The 18,604-nt window shown below is 37.5% G+C and overlaps 1 protein-coding gene across 2 annotated transcripts in view; it reads right to left on the reverse strand.

The window, feature by feature from the left end:
• The window catches only part of UVRAG (UV radiation resistance associated), a 428,278-nt gene that overhangs the window by 256,491 nt on the left and 153,183 nt on the right, over positions 1-18,604 (reverse strand). For both annotated transcript variants that reach the window (XM_072610800.1, XM_072610801.1), the window contains exon 7: positions 971-1,076. In XM_072610800.1, the coding sequence (XP_072466901.1) occupies positions 971-1,076 (106 nt within the window). The remainder of the gene's footprint in view (positions 1-970; positions 1,077-18,604) is intronic.

Below are 18,604 nucleotides of genomic sequence, written 5' to 3' on the forward strand. Positions count from 1 at the left end.
CCTCCTTCTGTTCTTAAATCTCATTCCAGTGTTCTTTGCATTAGATTCAATGGGTTCAAGCCCCAAACTCCCAAATGCAAGTCCATGCTGCATTCAAATATCAATAAGTAATATAATGTAGCTAACATAAAATTTAGAACCCAAAACTAAAAAGGATCTTAGAGATAATTTAGTGATACATTCTAAAACTAAAAGGAATCAGACAGATCATCAAGTCCAAGGCCTTAGATTTGTTTGGGACTTCAAACTAAGAATGGTTTTTATGTTTTTAAATAAAATTTTGCTATTATATTTAAGACTATTAAAAAACATTTTTAATTCATAGTTGCTGAATTCTGTTCTAGTCCAATTTCAGAGGAGGAAATAGCAATAGGGAGATTAAATGATTTGCCTAAGGTCAAACTGGTGACAAGTGGAAGAACCAAAATTCAAACCCAAGACTTCTAAATCCATATACATATTCTTTCCACCACACTATAAAAGGGAAAGAAAATGAGATCCCAAAGGAGAAGTAACAAGCCGAGGGCCACACTGTACCTTAATCCTATTTGTTTTAACTGAGGTTTCTATTACTCTGAAAAAGGATCCTCAGTCTCTTTGCTCAGGGAATATAACAACTAAAACTACCTATTACATTATGTCCAAGCAAATTTTAAAATTAACTGCTTACTGAGGTTCAGTCTCTTTTTTTCCTGGCAGTTATTTTCACTCACTAAACAGTTTATGCTCATAATTCACATTTAAAAAGAAATAAATGAGACTGCCTGTTAATCATCTCTTGGATAATTCTTTTCCAAAATTTCCTCTAGCAGCATGAGTTTCTTATATTGTTAGCAGAGGAGAACTTTAAAAGCCAACTTAAGCCTAGGTGAAAATTTCTGGCCCATCCTTCTCCCACCCCATTCCAAAGAATGTGCTGAGACTACCAGGAAATCAAGAGGCTTGAAGAAGGAAAAATATCCAAACCTACCAACTCATTACTTGTGGATGTAAGTCGTAGTTTTTCTTCAATCTCCTTTCCGATTTTCTGAACAGTCACCTGAGTCTGTTTAATTGCACACTGAGCTCTGTGAAGCCTGCGAATAAAAGTTGCAGTGAATGAAATCCAGCTTCTTGACCCAGAAAAAAAAAACAAAAACTAAAGAGAGAAATTGTGGTTTTCCTATCCTTTCAAGTTTACAAAGAGAGTACTTTTCTCACTACAACCTGCTGTGAGGGAGTTGGTTCAAGGATTATTATTTCTCTTTTACAGGTGAGAAAAATAAGGCTCAGGGAATGGGAGTTACTGATCCAGCTGAGAAATGTCAGATGTAGGGCTCTAACCCGGGCTCCACACAAAACTTCACTGTGCTGGGCCAACACTTATCGCACTGACTAACAAGTTACCAAAGACAATAATATAGCACTTTACAAAATACGTTTTCATAAGAAGCCTATAAAGAAGGTGAAACAAGTATTTTTATTTCTATTTTAAAGATGAAAACACTGAGACACTATGAAGCTAACATTTATCCTAGGTCATATGTGAACATCATGGGGCATCAGATCCCCAACTTAAGTCATCTGACTCAGAAACCAATACTGTCTGTACTATTCTACTTCATAGACTAAAGAGATACAAACGTGACAGAAAAGTATATCCATTAATTCAAGGAAACAAAATGATCAATTTTTTTCAGTCTTCAGCATATCTCAAAATGTTCATAATGGCTATAAAAATTACAGGGAAATAAAGGCGATCCTGGGAGAATCCAATATATCTAGTTCATTGTCAGAAATAAATTTACAGGGAACGGATTTTAAAATAACAGAACTTCAGAAGTTATTTACTACAATTCCTATCTGTCACAGGAAACTCCTCAATGATAGTACCAACAAGAGATCATCAAGCCCTCACTTGAAGACTTCTAGAAGAGGCAGCTTAAGTAATGCTCAGGGTTTCCCACTCCATACTTAACAGAGATTTAATCTGAGAAATTAGCTACATATGACTTTGAGGACAGAGGAGGGTTGTTATTAAAAAAAAATTTCATTCAAGTACAGACCTGGGTTATACTAAATGCCTTCTAACATTCATTTCAAATCTGAGATTCTTTAACTTCATTATTGTTAGAAAGCTCTTCCATATATTGAGCTAAAATTTCCATGTAATTTCCATTTGATGTTCTTATTTTTGTCCAGTTTGGAGATAGGTATCTAATCCTTTCATATAACAACCCCTAGGACCAAAAAATAAGCAATGATGTTTTTTAATAGGACGTTATTATAAAATTATAAACTTGAAGAATTTTAAACTTGGAAAGGGTGCTAGAAATCAACTGGTCTAAGCCCCTCACTTTGCTGATGAGCTAACCAAAGTCCAGAAAAGAGAAGTGCCTTGTCAATAGATAACAATATGTCTAGTACTGAATAATACTTAATGCCAAAAAAAAAAAAATGACATGCTCCCAGTCTAGCTGACCAAAAAAGGGAGTGGGGTGAAAAAGAAAAAAGTCCAGTGGAAATGGAGAGGTAACAAGAGATAACAAGGTAAAAGGTGTTGGTGCATGGGAATAAGAGCCAAAGTAGCTACTAGATCCATAGTAACACCTCATCTCAACATCTGGCCAAAATCAAAGCTAAAAGGTAAATCAGATGAGAACTCTGATTTTAAAACTTTTCTGTTTCATGTATTCTTCATATAGTTCCATACCACAAAATCATCAACACTCCAGAATTAATGCTATTTCTGCAACAAAGATCTCTTTACAACAGATCTAACAGAGCTGATTCCTCTGCCAACAATAAGATTATGAATCTATACATTTAACACATTTCCACCAAACTTTTAATTTTCATAAAACGCCACAGGGCCACAGAGAATTCCTTAGTTCATTATTACTCATTATACCTATTTTGCTAACAGACAGAAACATTTAACAGTTTTCTCAGGATTCCCAAGGAATCCCACTGAAGAAGCATTACTCTACTCTCCAAGCTTCTGGTATGTTTGTTCATTTGTTTGCTTTCAAATCCTGCAACAACTATGTTGCCTCTCAATGTCGTACTTTGGGGTAATTAAGAGAACAAAATTCAGGTTTCTTATTGTAATGACACAAGGGTCCCCAGATCCATCTAGATCCATGAGTAAAATCTAAAAAAGATGAAGAAAAGGAGGCTGGCTTCTCACCTTTCTCTCGTACAACTCCCTCTCACATATTCTCTGAAAGTGTTCCTAACCCAAACTATATTAATGAATGGAAAGAATTCTCTAGGAATCATCCTACTCTCTGCAGCTTTACCACTATCTTGGGTTTCTCAGGGGAGCAGGAACTTGCAAGAATAGGGTATAGGGGGGAGGAAAAAGAATCAGAATTTTAAACATTTTTGTTTTCAAATTAAGGATCTTTGGCAGTTAAAATCCTACAACCCAGTAAAAATTGACTACATATCAGTGATATAGATCTTCTACCATCCCAGCACAGAGCCCATACTTTTCCTCCTCCACGTCTTGTGTCATGTGATTTCTATATACGGAATGGCCTCTTTCCCTTCATCATTCCTTCAAGACTGAATTCAAATGTTGCTGTTTCTATAAAGTCTTCCCAGGCAGCACTTCTTAGAAGTGCTATTTCCTTCATGTGATAGCATAGCACTTTGTACTCTTCTTATTCACAGTATAACTGGTATTTTATATATGTATGCATGTATGTATATTTGGTGTCACATCTGAAAAATGGAAAGTTTCTTAAGAGCAATGTGATGTGACAAAGAAGTTTTAGAAGTAGAAATGAACAGACCTGAATTCAAATCCTACCCATGATATTTATTAGCACTGTAACTATGAGTAAGGTGCTCAACCTTGCTGTGCCTCAGTCTCTTCAATTGTCAAATGGGAATAATAACACTTAAAATCCTTGAGATAAGGGTCTTTTTTTCTTTTGCATTTCCTTTACTCAGCACATTATCTAGCACATAACAGGCATTTAATTAAAGCTTGCTGACTAGATGACTGAAGCATCTACTCCCAAAGAATATTGTGAGGAAAATGCTATGTAAATCATGAAGTGTCATACAAATGAATTCCTGCTCAGAGCAGAGATTGCAATTGGAGCTCTATTCCCCCAAGAAGTCTCCTGGAAGAACATCAAAGGAAAAGGCAATATAGTGTTTACCTCCACTTTGTCAATCGAGCAGAGATGTTTCAGAACTCCCAAAGACAAATTGAAGAAAGAAGTGAGAAAGTTATGGAAGTGAGAGAGAAGGAAGGAGAATTACAGAAAGAGGAGGAATCAAGAAACCAGCCTAGAGATGATGAAGCCTCAACCTCAGGCTCCATGTTGATCGTAGGTGCCACCATGACAGTTCTACCCAGAGAACAGTGGGAGTGAACAGAGTGCTGATGAAGAATTCACTCTGCTTTCTTGGTGCCCTCAGTTTCTCCCAGGATGCTAAGAAGACCTGGAAGACGCCCTTATGGGTGCTGAGTTCTGACCTGTCTACCAGAGTGACAGCACTGATGTTAGTGATGGTGATAATTCTGATGAAAGCAATGAAAAGCATGACGGCAGCAGTGATCCCAGTGACAATCACAGCCATGATGATCATGCCAATGATGTCTACAGCAATGACCATGTCAAAGTTCAAGAACAAGGAATGCACACTGGTGCGTTTCACCTTCACAACATGCAAGCTGAGTTAGAAGATACATACACAAATGCTATAGAGAGAAGTGGAAAAGCTGTGGAAGTGAAAGAGGAAGAGGAAAAGGAGCACAAAGAGAGTGAAACAAGAAGTCAATGGAAAGATCAGGAAGCCCCACTGCCAGGCTCCTCTTCAGATGATGGTGACACTACGTCTACTTCAATTGCCCCAGAGAGCAATGAAAGTGAAGGGAGTTTTGATGAAGAATTATCTGTGGCTCCTTTGCCCCCCTCATTTGTCCCAGGACAATTAGATGATTCTGAAGATGACCTTATGCATCCCAGAATCCTACCTGGCTACCTGAAAAGGAACAAAGGGGAGTCATTCTTTGGATGTTTGGGGCCAGGAAAGTGTCCCAGCTGCTTTTTCCCTTTTGATCTTTCCCTTTGTAGGTTGAGCTGAGGGACTCCAAGTGCCACTTTCCAGTGCCAGTAGGAAACCCCAGACAGCCAATGTGCATTCAGACTCAAGAGCCTGCCAGTGACCAGAGATGCTGCAAGGGAGTGAGGGGGCATTTCCTCATATTCTCTCCCTCTTTCTTTCTGGCTTTTCTTTTTCTCCAGTGGCTAGCTGGACATAAGGGAAGTCTTTACACTAGGGAAGCCAGTGTAGTATGGTGTACCTGTTTACCCTCTCCCTTCATGAGGCAGCTTTTAAGAGTACTAAAAATCCCATCTCACAACTTGGCAGATATGGGAGGTTTGGGGCTTTATGTTGGTAGTTTTTCTTTGTTGTTGTTGTTTTGTGTGTGTTGGTCATTTGTGCTGACTTCTCTTCCCCTTTCACTCCCTGAAGAAAAAATCATTTGTAATCTGAGATGGCTCCCTGGGAGAGGATGGAGGAGGAATGTGGGATAATAATTCTGGTGATGGAGAGAAATATTTCAATAAAATTTATTTTAAAAAACCCTGAAAAAAAAATTCATACAAACAAAAAAGATTATTAGCACTTTTAACTCTCTCAGTACCAAGCACAGTAAATGACAAAGAACAGGTACTAAAAAAATGCTTGTGAAATGAATGAGTACCTTAATTGCAAAATAATCAATATTTTAACTTTTCTAAGCTATATAAACCATATGACTAAAAGATAAATATGTGTATATATAAATATACGTATATATACACACACATACACACACATACATATATGTATTTGTGATAGCAAAGAACTAGAATCTAAAGGGGTACATGTCAATTTAGGAATGGCTGAACAAATTATATCAAAGAATGTAATGGAATATTATTATGCAATAAGAAATTAAGATCTGTTTTCAGAAATTCTGGTAAGACTCTTATGGACTGATGCAGAGTGAATTGAGAAGAATTAGGAGAACAATTTATACTGTGTCAGCAATAATGTAAAAATAAATCATTTTAAAAGATTTAAGAACTCTGATCAATACAATGATTAATTATGACTCCAGAAGACTGACGACAAGGAATGCTATCAACCTCCTGACAAAAGAGTGATGTAGTAATATGCAGAATGAGATAGAGATTTTTGGATATATCAATATAGGAATTTGTTTTAAGTATGATTATTTATTATAAAGTTTTGTTTTTCTTTTTTTCATAGTTGGAGGAAGGTGATGTCAGGAGAAAAAAATATACGCTTGATACATGAAAAAATTAATTTAAAATTGATAACTATGTTCTAAATAAATGGCTAATAAATTAAGGAACATTAATCTAGAGAAATAAATATCATCATAGGTAAAATTCATAGTAATCAGTAAGAATTTCAAGGCATTCCTAATTGGAAAATCTGCTAATAGAGGAAACAACAAAATAGTCTATTGCTTTAAAAAGAGAGAGGGAAAGAAGAAAGTGCTGTCTGAAACTCACTGGTACTATGCAAACAACCTTGTCAAATGGTTAAGACTTTGAAAATAAAAATGATTCATGACCATAATTAATGTATGACTTCAACTATTTGGCTCTTACTGCCCCAGACGATTTCTGATCTTACCTTAGGGGCTTAAAACACACAGACAGAGTCACATTTCCTCCAATCTTCAGTGTTATCCAAATAAAATTTCAGAGCTCTTGCTACATCAAGACAGTGCTATAACGTTCCCTTTGTAACTTACCAGGAGAATAAAGTTTTGGAGTTTTCTGGGGATTTTAAAAATAACACAAAAAAATCTCAATTCCACCTCAGGGAAGGGAAGCAGTCACCCTATCTCTATAACTGGCTGCCTGGTTTCAAGAATGTTCCTTGATTTTGCAAGCCTGGGAGAGGAATCCATAAGGAAAGAGAATATTATCTAGTCCCTTGGGTAACTGAAGAATCACCATAATGCCAACTCCAAAGTACACCAAAAAAAAAAAAATCTTGCTTTCATTAGTGCTGGGGGACAAAATAATACTGCATGGTCTACATTATGATCAGAGAAATGTTATTTCTGACAAGGGGAGACAACAACAGTCTGTGTAAAAAAGATCTGGGTTTTGTAATGCAATAAAAATCAACAGTGTAACAGTGCTCAAAAAAGTGAATTCAGAAATACGGGGTCCAGAACATAGGTGGTAATGGTGTCACTGTCCACTGTCTGGGCAAAACTACATGAAGAACACTGGATGGCACAATTTAGAAAAGACATCAACAAAGCAGAATGCACTAAAAGGAGGGTAATCAGGATAGCATAGGGGTGGGGGTCTAGGGTCCATGCCCCATGAAAATCTCTGTAAGAAACTATGAGAAAATAGAAAAGTAGGACAGTCCCTGCTTTCAAGGAGCTCACATACTATGGCGGGAGATAACTTATATGGAACATTGCAGCTGCAAAGCAGATGGAAAGGTCTCAAAATCTTTAATGTACAATGGAGATGGTAATGCCTCTTCTTTAATGTCATTTCCACAGATAAAATGATATTAATGTCTGATGTTAAACCACCTAACAATGCCAAGGATTCTGGCAGTAAGAACTTCATTTTCTGGCTCTTCAGTAGATGGAGCTACAGAACCTGCAGGAGCTGCTGCCAGGTTGCATCTCCATAGAGGCTGCTTACCAGGATGAGGGCTGATGACCATAGACTGGAAGCAATGCTGGCTCCTGACATTCAGGATCCTTAGCTATCTCCATTGAAGTGACAGTAGTCGTGGTGGTGGTGGTGGTGGTAGTTCGACTTACTTATTATTATTAGTACGTGCTGCCTCCTGTCTCTCTCCCAGGGTGCCTTGCTGCTTCAGGTAGACTAGTTTGCCTGCCATGTATCCAACAGATGGCTGATAGGTGGTCAGGATGGGAGGTCCTTCCTCCATAGGAGGTACTTCCCCAAATAATGGTTGAGAGGGCTGGGCTAAACAGCAAAGGTGATCTGAGGGGTACTGCCACTGCCAACCATCTTGGCATAACAGTTGTTGTTGGTGCTGATGCTGGTTGAGGAACCTGGACCCCTTCTCCACAATGATGGCTATGGGCATTGGGATGGAAGCAAGACTGGTAGTTGGGGTGACTGCTAATCTCAAGGCTCCTGGGTTCAGAGTCCTGACCTATCACCATCAGTTTCTGAAAAGTTACTTCTGAGAATACTTGAAAGTAAATAGGGAATAGGCAAAGCATGTGCTCCCTAGTCTTCCTTATCGGTGCAATTTCCCTCCCTTTGGTTTGTCCCCTCTTTCACATCATCACTACCCTATTTCATATCCAAATCAGATTTTTAAAAATATTTCCCTCCTCTATAAAATAAAAAATTATTTTCAGAAATAATCCTGGAAGTTAAACTAATAATAATTACTAAAAAAGAAATACAATGAATATGTTTATGCTGAACACAGTATATACAATGCCAGTAAATTCAAATAAAAATTACAGTATAAAAAATGAAAATAGCAATGGATTAATATTTTAATTATTTTATTTTTAAAAGATGGAAAAAGTTATACCTACATATTGTTCTGTTGCAGTAATGACTAATAACTCAATAATTTCTGTTGTCAAGCCTTAATTTCTGTAAATTTGTCCAACTGTCAAAATTAATCTACTTCACATATTTATAATCAATAGACAATATGGTCAGATTAAGAAAGTCTTAAACATAGGGATAAGTTTAACAGATTCATAAAAATTCTATTTCACAGGTAAATTTTAACAAAACTGAAATGATTACAAAAGGTATAATTTAAGCAATTACTAAATCATCCCAATGATTTAACACTGTATTTTCTTGATATATTCTTTAGTTTCAAAATAATTCAAAAAGAATATCTTTCCATTTTAAAGAACTATTCAATTTCAGTAAAGTATTTCATATATGAACTGAGATTTTCATTTACCAAACAGAAATACTACACCTCTAAGTTCACAATGTCCTTATTTTAAATTTAAAACACAAGTATCCAAGTGGTTACACAAATGAAACAAATTAAGTACTTCCAGTTGTCTTTACCATCACTGTACTATCATGTAGGGATGTGTGGTACCACAGGATCTAGAGACACAAAGTGCACCTAAAGTGACTGCCAATGATTCCAAACCATTAAGAATTTACTTTGGAAATAAACTCCTTGACTGTACAACTGAGAATTCTATGAATTAACCACCACAAAAAATACAATATTTACTGTTTTTAAATTCTCCACAAATACTATCTAAACAGGGGCAGACTACTCCCACTACTTTGGTATTCTAAGTACCACTTATGTTGGCACATGGCCACATAATTTATACCTGTTTCACATGTAAATACCTTCAGGACAAGGACCATAGATCCTTTTTAATATCTGAACCATGCTTAACATCATATAGGTTCAAGAAAGAATGATGGCCAAAAATCAGAAGATCTAGGATTGAATTTCAGCTTCTCCATGTCTGACCTGTCCAATCTTGAGAGACTCATTAACCTCCCTGGGTCTTAGTTTCCTCCTCTGCAAAATGAGGATAGTCTCAAAAATCCCTTCCAGTTCTAAATTCTATGATTCCCATGATCAGTACAGGGGACACATTCAATACTTGACGGATGGAATATGACTTTGTCCTAAAAGACCAGAAGCCTACCATAATAACAGCAGCTTAACATGTTCTTTGGTTTAGACCTTTCACAGAGCAGGATACAATGTCCAGCCCTTGACATGTAGCAGGGCTGAATCAGACACAATACTACTGACAGTGACAAAATTGCCCATGCTCTAATGGAAAAGTAAATAGTAACAGGGTGGGTGAGAAACTTATTGGGCAGGCTGAAGTGGAAACAGAGGCATGTGACACTCATTGTGACAGGTTAAACCAAGAAGTGTCCTTAAAAACAAACACTGGAAGGGCAACACAGTTACAGAACAACAGTCAACTGCTGGCATTTTCAAATTGCATCTCAAGTAACAGCTTCACTTCAGGAAAATGAAGTTTCAAGCGAACCACATTTGGCTTAACAGCAAGCTAAATTACTCCCAGATTTTCTCATAATAATGTCCATGTGCATTTTAGTAAGCTTAATTTAAAATATATGCATTATATATTAGATGACTCTTATGAAGTATACTGAATATGTATGTATAAGACACTTACAGCAGCTAAGTAGCCTAAACTTAGTGTCAGTTCAAAAGTCCTTGGGGCCACTCCACCAAAATATTATCAACAACATTTGAAATAGATTTGTGACTCAGATTTCCATTTGTTTCAAGATGTTTTTTCAGTGATCATTTATGGTACACTTAGATGGATCCTTAGAAGAGAGGGAAAATGAGAGGGAAAATGAGAGGGAAAGGGGAGGGAGTGGAGAAGGGGAGAGGCAGGGAAGGAAAGGGTGAAGGGAAAGGGAGAGGGATAGAAAGATACACATAGGGAGAAGGAAAAAAGAGAAGGGAAATAGAAGGGGAAAGAGTAGAAAATGGAGGAAAAGAAGAGGGGGAAAAAGGGAAAAAGAGCATTCATTTTAATGGGGAACAGGTCTGTGTATGTGTGTATACACATGCATACATAAATGTATGTATTTCTATACACACAAAACAGATAAAGATAACCTTAGGGTGGTAGACATTAACAGCTGGGGGAAAGGGGAGAAGTGCAGGAGGCTGGGACCAGTAAAGGCTTTCCATATTCTAACCCTATCTTATCCATTCAAATTAATTTCCTACTATTTTCCCCAAGATATATGTTAGGACAAGCAATCACATGGTGGTCAGAAGCATCAATACAAGGACACTCTCAAATCTCTCTCAAGAATTTTAGAATTCATTGTGTGACATGGGAGATGCTGGCATAGGACCAATCAGCATGGTGTGCCCACATCAGAGGAGGTGCTGTGCTCTATGAGCAAAGCAGAATTGAAACAGTTCAAAGGAAACCCAGGTGGGGCAAATTTAGATTAAATTTTAGATTAAATGTTCAGAACTGTTTGTGCCGGACCTGTGGTAGGGCATTCTGAGCTCCTATTGGTCTGATCAGCCACAGCTGGACACAGTGAAACTTGACTCTAGCACAGAGATGTCACTTTGGTCTTCTCTGAGAACAAAAGACCACAACCAACCAATATTTTCGTTATTTTTCCACAGATGCTAACTTATCTCCATGTCTTTACTCACATCGTTTTGTTCACTACATAACACCAATACCCTCAACAAAACGTTTTTAAAGACCCAAATCAAATTCCATTTTCTTTACCTCTTCCCTGATTATTTCACATTAATCTAACCTTTTTATATTTACTACTGTCCTTATAATGCAAACAGTACCTTGCTATCCTAAAGACTGTAACTTATTTTACTTAACTTATCCAATAATTATTTTATGTGAATGTTCTTGGCTATAATATAAGACTCCATGTACCTTTTGACCTTATACTTTTCATTCCTTCTTAAGCCTAGTTCAGGGCTGGACACAGTATAGGTACTTGACACTCTGGTTAACTGAGTAATATTCAAAATCAGTTCAAAACATGGAAAATCACATGATTTAAGATAGCATTTGCTTTGTTGTGACTCATCAGATTCAGTATGACTTGGAAATGCTCTGGAGTCAGAGGGCTTGTATTCAAATCCCTTTTTTGATGCTTATTACCAGTGTGACTTAGGTTCAGTAATTTAACTTCTCTAGAATTTAGTTTCCTCATCTATAAAATGAAGGGGTTGAACTAGACACAAAACCTCTGAAGTTCCTTGTAGTATTTATAGCTCCATAATTCTATGACTATGAGTTTATAGGTAAATAAAATTAATTTTTATAGGGAGTTATAGTATCTTAATATTAGAAAGACCTAAGAAACCATCTAGCAGAAACTAAGTTGAACAAGAATTGCCTTCTAGAAGAGGCAGAGCCAAGATGGAGGAGTAGAAGCAGGGACCTGCTCAAGCTCTCCCCCCAAGCCTCTTAAAATACTTGTAAAAATGACTCTAAACAAATTCTAAAGCATCAGAAGCCACAAAAGACAAAGTGAAACAGAGTTCCAGGCCAAGACAGTCTGAAAGGCCTACAGGAAGGGTCTATTGCACTGGGCTCGGAGGGAGAGCATAGCCCAGCATGGGCTACACCAGCATAGGGAGGATTAGAGTGGGTCTCAGGGTGCTGAATCACTGCACTGTAGTTTCCAGATTTCTCAACCCACAATCACCAAAGATAGCTTCAAAGGCCAGTGAGAAAGCTCTCTCACCTGAGTGAGAAGGAAGTGTGGTCCAGCTCCAGCCCCAGGGCTGGGAGCCACTGCCCCAGCAGCAGCTACTTTTGAAACTCTTGGCTCTTGAGGGAACTAAGAGGCTGATCTGGGTCGCAGCCATGAGTAGCGGTTCTGTGGTAAGAAAGAGCTGGTGGCATCTGTGGAAAGGGAATCCTACTCACAGATGCAGGGCAAAAAAGAGTGTCTGTGGTAGCTTACAGACCACAGCACAGACCAGGAGAAGAGTAACACCTCCCCCTTGATTTTACCACTTTAGAGGAACTGAGAACTTCCAGGTCTCTAGACATATCTTTGAAAACAGCTGCACAAAATCTCTGAAACTTGGGGCAGTACACCCTCCACTTACCAAAGAGTTCAAAAATCAAGCAATTGGCTGGGAAAAAGTCCAAAAGGGGGTGGGGAGGAAATGAGGCTATAGAAGGTGACTTTCTTGATGAAAAGGTATTTTCTTTTGATGAGGAAAATGGAAAATGAGGTCCAAAAGTCCACTGAAGAAAATAGTTCTTTAAAAATTAGAATGGAGCAGATGTAAGCTAATGACTTTATAAACAAAATCAAAAGAATGAAAAAACAGAAGACAATGTGAAATATCTCATTAGAAAAACAACTGACCTGGAAAATAGATCTAAGAGAGATAATTTAAAAATTATTGGTCTACCTGAAAACCATGATCAAAAAAAGACCTTACATATCATATTCCAAGAAATTATCAAGGAAAATTGCCCTATATTCTGGAACCGGAGGGTAAAATTGAAATTGAAAGTATCCACTGATCACCTTCTGAAAGAGACCCCAAAAAGAAAACTCCTAGGAATATTGTACCCAAATTCCAGAGTTCCCAGGTCAAGGAGAAAATATTACAAGCAGCCAAAAAGAAACAATTCAAGTACTATGGAAATACAATCAGGATAACACAGGATTTAGCACCTTCTCCACTAAAGGATCAGAGGGTTTGGAATATGATATTCCAAAGGTCAAAGGAGCTATGACTGAAATCAAGAATCACCCAGCAAAACTGAGTATAAGCCTTCAGAGTAAAAAATTGAATTTCAATGAAATAGAGTATTTCTAAGTATTCGTGTTGAAAAGACCAGAGCTGAATAGGAAATCTTACTTTCAAATACAAGTATCAAGAGAAACATGAAAAGATAAACAGGAAAGAGAAGACATAAGGAACTCATTAAAGTTGAACTGTTTATATTCCTACATGGAAAGATGATATATGTAACTCATGAGACCTTTCTTAGTATTAGGGTAGTTAGAGGGAATATAAATATGTATATGTATATGTGTGTATATATGTGTGACACATACATTATATGTAGGTATATGTATGTGTATACTATATATGTGTAGATATTTTTATATGTTTGTGTGTATGTGTGTGTGTGTATAGGCAGAGGGTATGTGTGTTCATCCTTCATTGCCAAAGAAGACCATGCCATCAGAGAAATAATGACACGACTTGCATTTGACTTTGTTTTGAGGGAGGGAGGGCTGTGCAGGTCACCAGCCTCACTTCTCCTCCAGAGCCATCTGAATCCAGTGACCATATATTCATCAGAATGACTAGAGCTGACCCAGGATGAGGCAACTGGGGTTAAGTGACTTGCCCAAAGTCACATAGTTAGCGAGTGTCAAGTGTCTGAAGCAGAATTTGAACTCAAGTCCTCCTGACTCCAGCACCAGTGTGGTGAGTTCAAATCTCAAAAGGCAGAGGGTGAGCTGAATATGAAGGGAGAATATCTAAAACATAAAATTTACTGTTGAGAGGAATGTACTGGGAGAAAGAGAAAGGGAGAGGTAGAATGTAGCAAATCATCTCACATAAAAGAGGCAAGAAAGAGCTTTTACAATAGAGTAGAAGAGGGGGGAGAGTAATTGGATTTGGCTTAACAAGGGAATAACATACTCAATTGGGTATGGAAATTTACTTTATCCTTCAGGAAGGCAGGGGAAAAGGGACAGGAGAGGGAAGATAATAGTAGGGATGGCAGATTGGGGGAAGGGATAATCAGAAGCAACACTATTGTGGGGGGACAGGTAAAGAGAGAGAATAAATGGAGGTCAGGACAGGACAGAGGGAAATGTGGTTAGTCTTTCACAACATGACAGTTACAGAAGTGTTTTGCATGGCTACACATGTATGATCTACATCTAATTGATTACTTTCTAAATGAGGGTGGGGGGGGGAGGGAGGGAGAGAACATGGAACTCAAAGCATTTAATTGTTTTTGCATGCAGCTGAGAAATAAGATGTACAGGCAGTGGGGTACAGAAATTTATCTTGCCCTAAGGGAAAACAAAGAGGATGGGGATTGGAGAAGGGAGGTGGTGACAGAAAGGAGCACAGACTAGGGGGAAGTGGTGGATGGGGTGCATGATGTCCTGGGGTGGAAGGTGGGAAGGGATGGCCAGAAAATTTGGAATTCAAATTCCTGTGGAAGTGAATGATGAAAACTGGAAAATAGATAAATTATATATTTTTAAAAAATTTGTCTACTATAGCATCCATGACAAATAGATCCAAACTCTGTATGTGATGAGGAAACCCCTTATCCACTAACCCACCTCGTTTCATTTTTATAACATTCTGCATATCAAGCCAAAATCTGCCTTTCTTCAGCTTCACGCTGCCATTAGTTTTGCCTTTTGGGGACAAGCAATATAAACTTAATCCTTCTTCTTGTGAGCATCCTTCACATAATTGAAGAGTATTCTAATAATGCAAAATTCAAAGAATCACTGAATGTTTTATTTACAAAAGACTTCTGAGATCATCTTAAAGAATTTGGTTAAAATTTAAAGTGATAATGTGTCTTGGTCTCATTCTCAAGTAAAAATAAAAATTACATAACATATACAAAATACCTGGAACCAAAAGACCTGGGTTTGAATAGGGAGGGAAAATTTAGTAAGTGCCTACTTATGTGCCTACTACTATGCTAAGGCTTTTGAAAATATTATCTTATTTGATCCTCTCAAAAACCCTGGGAGATAGGTCCTATTATTATTCCCATTTTACAGTTGAGAAAACTTAGGCAAATACAGATTAAGTGACTTGCCTAAGGTTACACAGCTAGTAAGGGCTTGAGGCTGCATTTGAACCTAGATCTTCTGGACCCTAGGCCCAGTGCTCTACATAGTGAGCCTTTGGGTCCCTGTTTCCTGATAATAGAGATTAGTTTTCCTTAAAAGAGGACAAAGCTAGCCCAAATTCTGATTGGTCCTTATCTTCCTTGTCATTGAAGGGCACAAAAAGTCTCATCCATATGACTCCAGGACCTTCCAACTTGGGGGGGGCAGGGGCGAGGAGCATATCTATAGAAGCTAAGTATGATTATTAAGTATGTATCCTTGCTACGTACCTTTTTTGTTTGTTTATCATTTGATGACATATGAATGCCTCATTTCATCCCAAAATTGAAGCTAAACAGGATGCTGGTGTCAAGCCCACCCCTGCCAAATCTAAACCATGTTCCTCATTAACTAAAACATAATGAACAAATCATTTTAGCTCTCTGTGGCTCACTTTCCTCATTTGTAAAATGAAAATAATACTTGTGTAGCCTAACTACCAGGGCTGTAAATGAGAAAGTACTTTGTTAACCTTAAAGTGCTATAGAAATATGTTTTAAACATTTAATGTTTATTATTACAGGCGGCTTATAAAATCTTGGATTCTTAGAAGTAGAAGGAACATCATGTTCTACAATAGTTCTCTACAATAGTAGAGGTCATCCAGTTGAAACTCCCACCTAATACAAAAATCATCTTCATAACATCCCTTATAATCATCTGATTTCTACTTAAATATTTCCAATGAAAGGTCACTGTTGATGAAGCATCCTGCTCCATTGTCGATTATCATGGTTATCGTGATATATTGGTCAATCATGATTAACCAATACAAATATCATGATATTTAAGGTCAATCATCTAGTGAAGGACATATTTCAATTTGATTAGGAGACTATCTTGCATATATCAAGCACTTAACAAACATCAGGTGGATATAGATGGACAGACAGATAAATACATAGATGAAGGGAAGAAAAAAATAGACAGAATATTTATTAGCCATTAGGCACTGTGCAAAGCACTGGGGATACAGTACATGCAAACAAGACAGTCTCTCAACTCCAAGAAATTACAATGCAAGGATAAAAGCCAACACATTAAGGGAAGCTGGAAAGGGAAAGGGAAAGGGATAGGGTACACAGACTGGAGGAAGATGACTAGTGAGAAGATGAAAATGTCCAGTGTGAATTGAGCTAGGAGTGAAGTTAACATGGCTGAGGCCCCTCATGAAAGGCTATAAATGACCTCATCAATCAAGAGAGCTGGACAGTATTCGGTGATAACTGAATTAAACAGCACACTGTGACAATTTCCCTTTTCACGACACAGCAGCAGAGAGCACTGTTACTGTTAATTGGAGTCAAAGACCACTCAGAGCAATCAACATTCTTGCATGAAAAACCTGCTGCCCAATCATCTGACTAAATTAAATCATCTTTGTTTCTGAGATACTATTTCAGAGCTGAGTGGTCCTCCTTGGCTCAATAAAGTTTCTATGTGGCCAACTATCTCAAGAAAATACACAAACACAAAATTCCTTTTAGAGTGGCAATTTTGATGTTTTAAGTGCACACAAATCTAAACACAAGTAAACTCCCAGATGAATGTTCCCACCACCATGCCAATGCTACAAGCCCTTGAAGTTGGTTCCAGAAAACAAAGCAGCACATCACAAAGTTCTCCTTTCTCCTGCCTATTCCTCCCTCTGCATTCCACTAGGGTGCAAGACTTTTGAACACACTATAATATCTCTAAAATCTTGAATGTACTTTATACTCAGTAGCAAACAAACAAACAAACAAAAATAAAAACCCTAAAGAACAAAAAAAGAATGTCCCTTTAAAGCAGGACCCGTTAGAATAGGTGCCTCTTTCAAGATATGCAGACAGGGTCTACACAAGTATTTTAACTCTGAGGATGCAGACATCTCAGGGCTAGCCACAGAAGGAAAGACATGCTGAAAGGGAAACACTTTGAGCATTTTAGATTAGACAGGATGAAACCACAGGATGTTGTTTGGGTAACCACCACATTCCCACTCAGATGCTGACCAAACCACAGCTCCTTTTAGAGGAAGTAAATCTCTGTGAGCAGGACAGCAATTCTATTCAATATTCATTCAGTTACCATATGTCATGCCCAGCGCTAAGTGCTTAAAGATAAATGAAGATAAATAAGGTGTAATCCCAGTCCTCACAGAGCTTGCAAACTAATAGAGGGTGATAAAACAAGTACCCCCAGACACCTACTAAAAACAAGAAAGGTTGGTAAATAATGTACTTGCTTAGTGTCAAACAAATCAAAATAAATGAACTTTCAAATAAAAAAGATAGGAGAAAAATGACTACGTACAACCATCAATAGAGACCTCAGAGAGTAGCTATAATGAAGAAAGATGAGTAGTTTACACATCTATGTTTATGGGGGACAAAATTCAAGGAAAAAACCACTGGTAAAACCTATGGCCTCAAATATCTATACCTAATGGCACAAAATTTAGGCAAAGAGGAAGAGGATTTAGAGGTCCTAAAGAAAAGAGAAAAATTTGAACTCAAGAATTATGGAGATCTGGTGAAGCAAGACCCATGTTTGGAATATGGCTCTAGATGGATATGCTTTATTCAAAAGAAACAGGATAGTATAAAGAACATATATTTACATTAAAAAATAAAAAATGAGGACATGGTAGAAAACTCTTGGGAGGGAGAGATGGAAGAAATTTTTTTTTCTTCAGAGTGCTCTACAATTCCACTTGGACAGAGAGAATTCATTTTTAAGAAAGATGGCAAGCATGATACAGGGGCATGACAGAGTGGGAGACCTTCAAATATCAAGCAATCTGTTGTAATCATACAAAAAAAATTAATCCAACTCTTCTCCCTTAAAATAACTAATTTTTAAACCCTTCTTTTCTCCTAAACTGACCTGTTTTTTCAGAGGACAGTTATTCCTATCTGATGAAAGTACTTTCAGCAATTTGGTTTCTCAAAAACTATTACAGCTATCATAACTGGTAGTTCACTTTTGTATGTATACACAGACACAGATGAAGAATTTTGTAGAATACTGTAGAATTTACTGTAACCCCTTGTTTATGTGCCCTACATAGCAAAAGCAAAAGAACATAAATTACCTAGGGCAGGACCTGTCTTTCTTTGGTTCTGTCTTGCTTGTATTTTATTCTCAGCTATTAGCAGAGTGCCTATCACATAGTAAGCACTTGCTTG

The sequence above is a fragment of the Notamacropus eugenii genome, chromosome 5 (genome assembly GCF_028372415.1).
Source record: "Notamacropus eugenii isolate mMacEug1 chromosome 5, mMacEug1.pri_v2, whole genome shotgun sequence".
NCBI lineage: Eukaryota > Metazoa > Chordata > Mammalia > Diprotodontia > Macropodidae > Notamacropus > Notamacropus eugenii.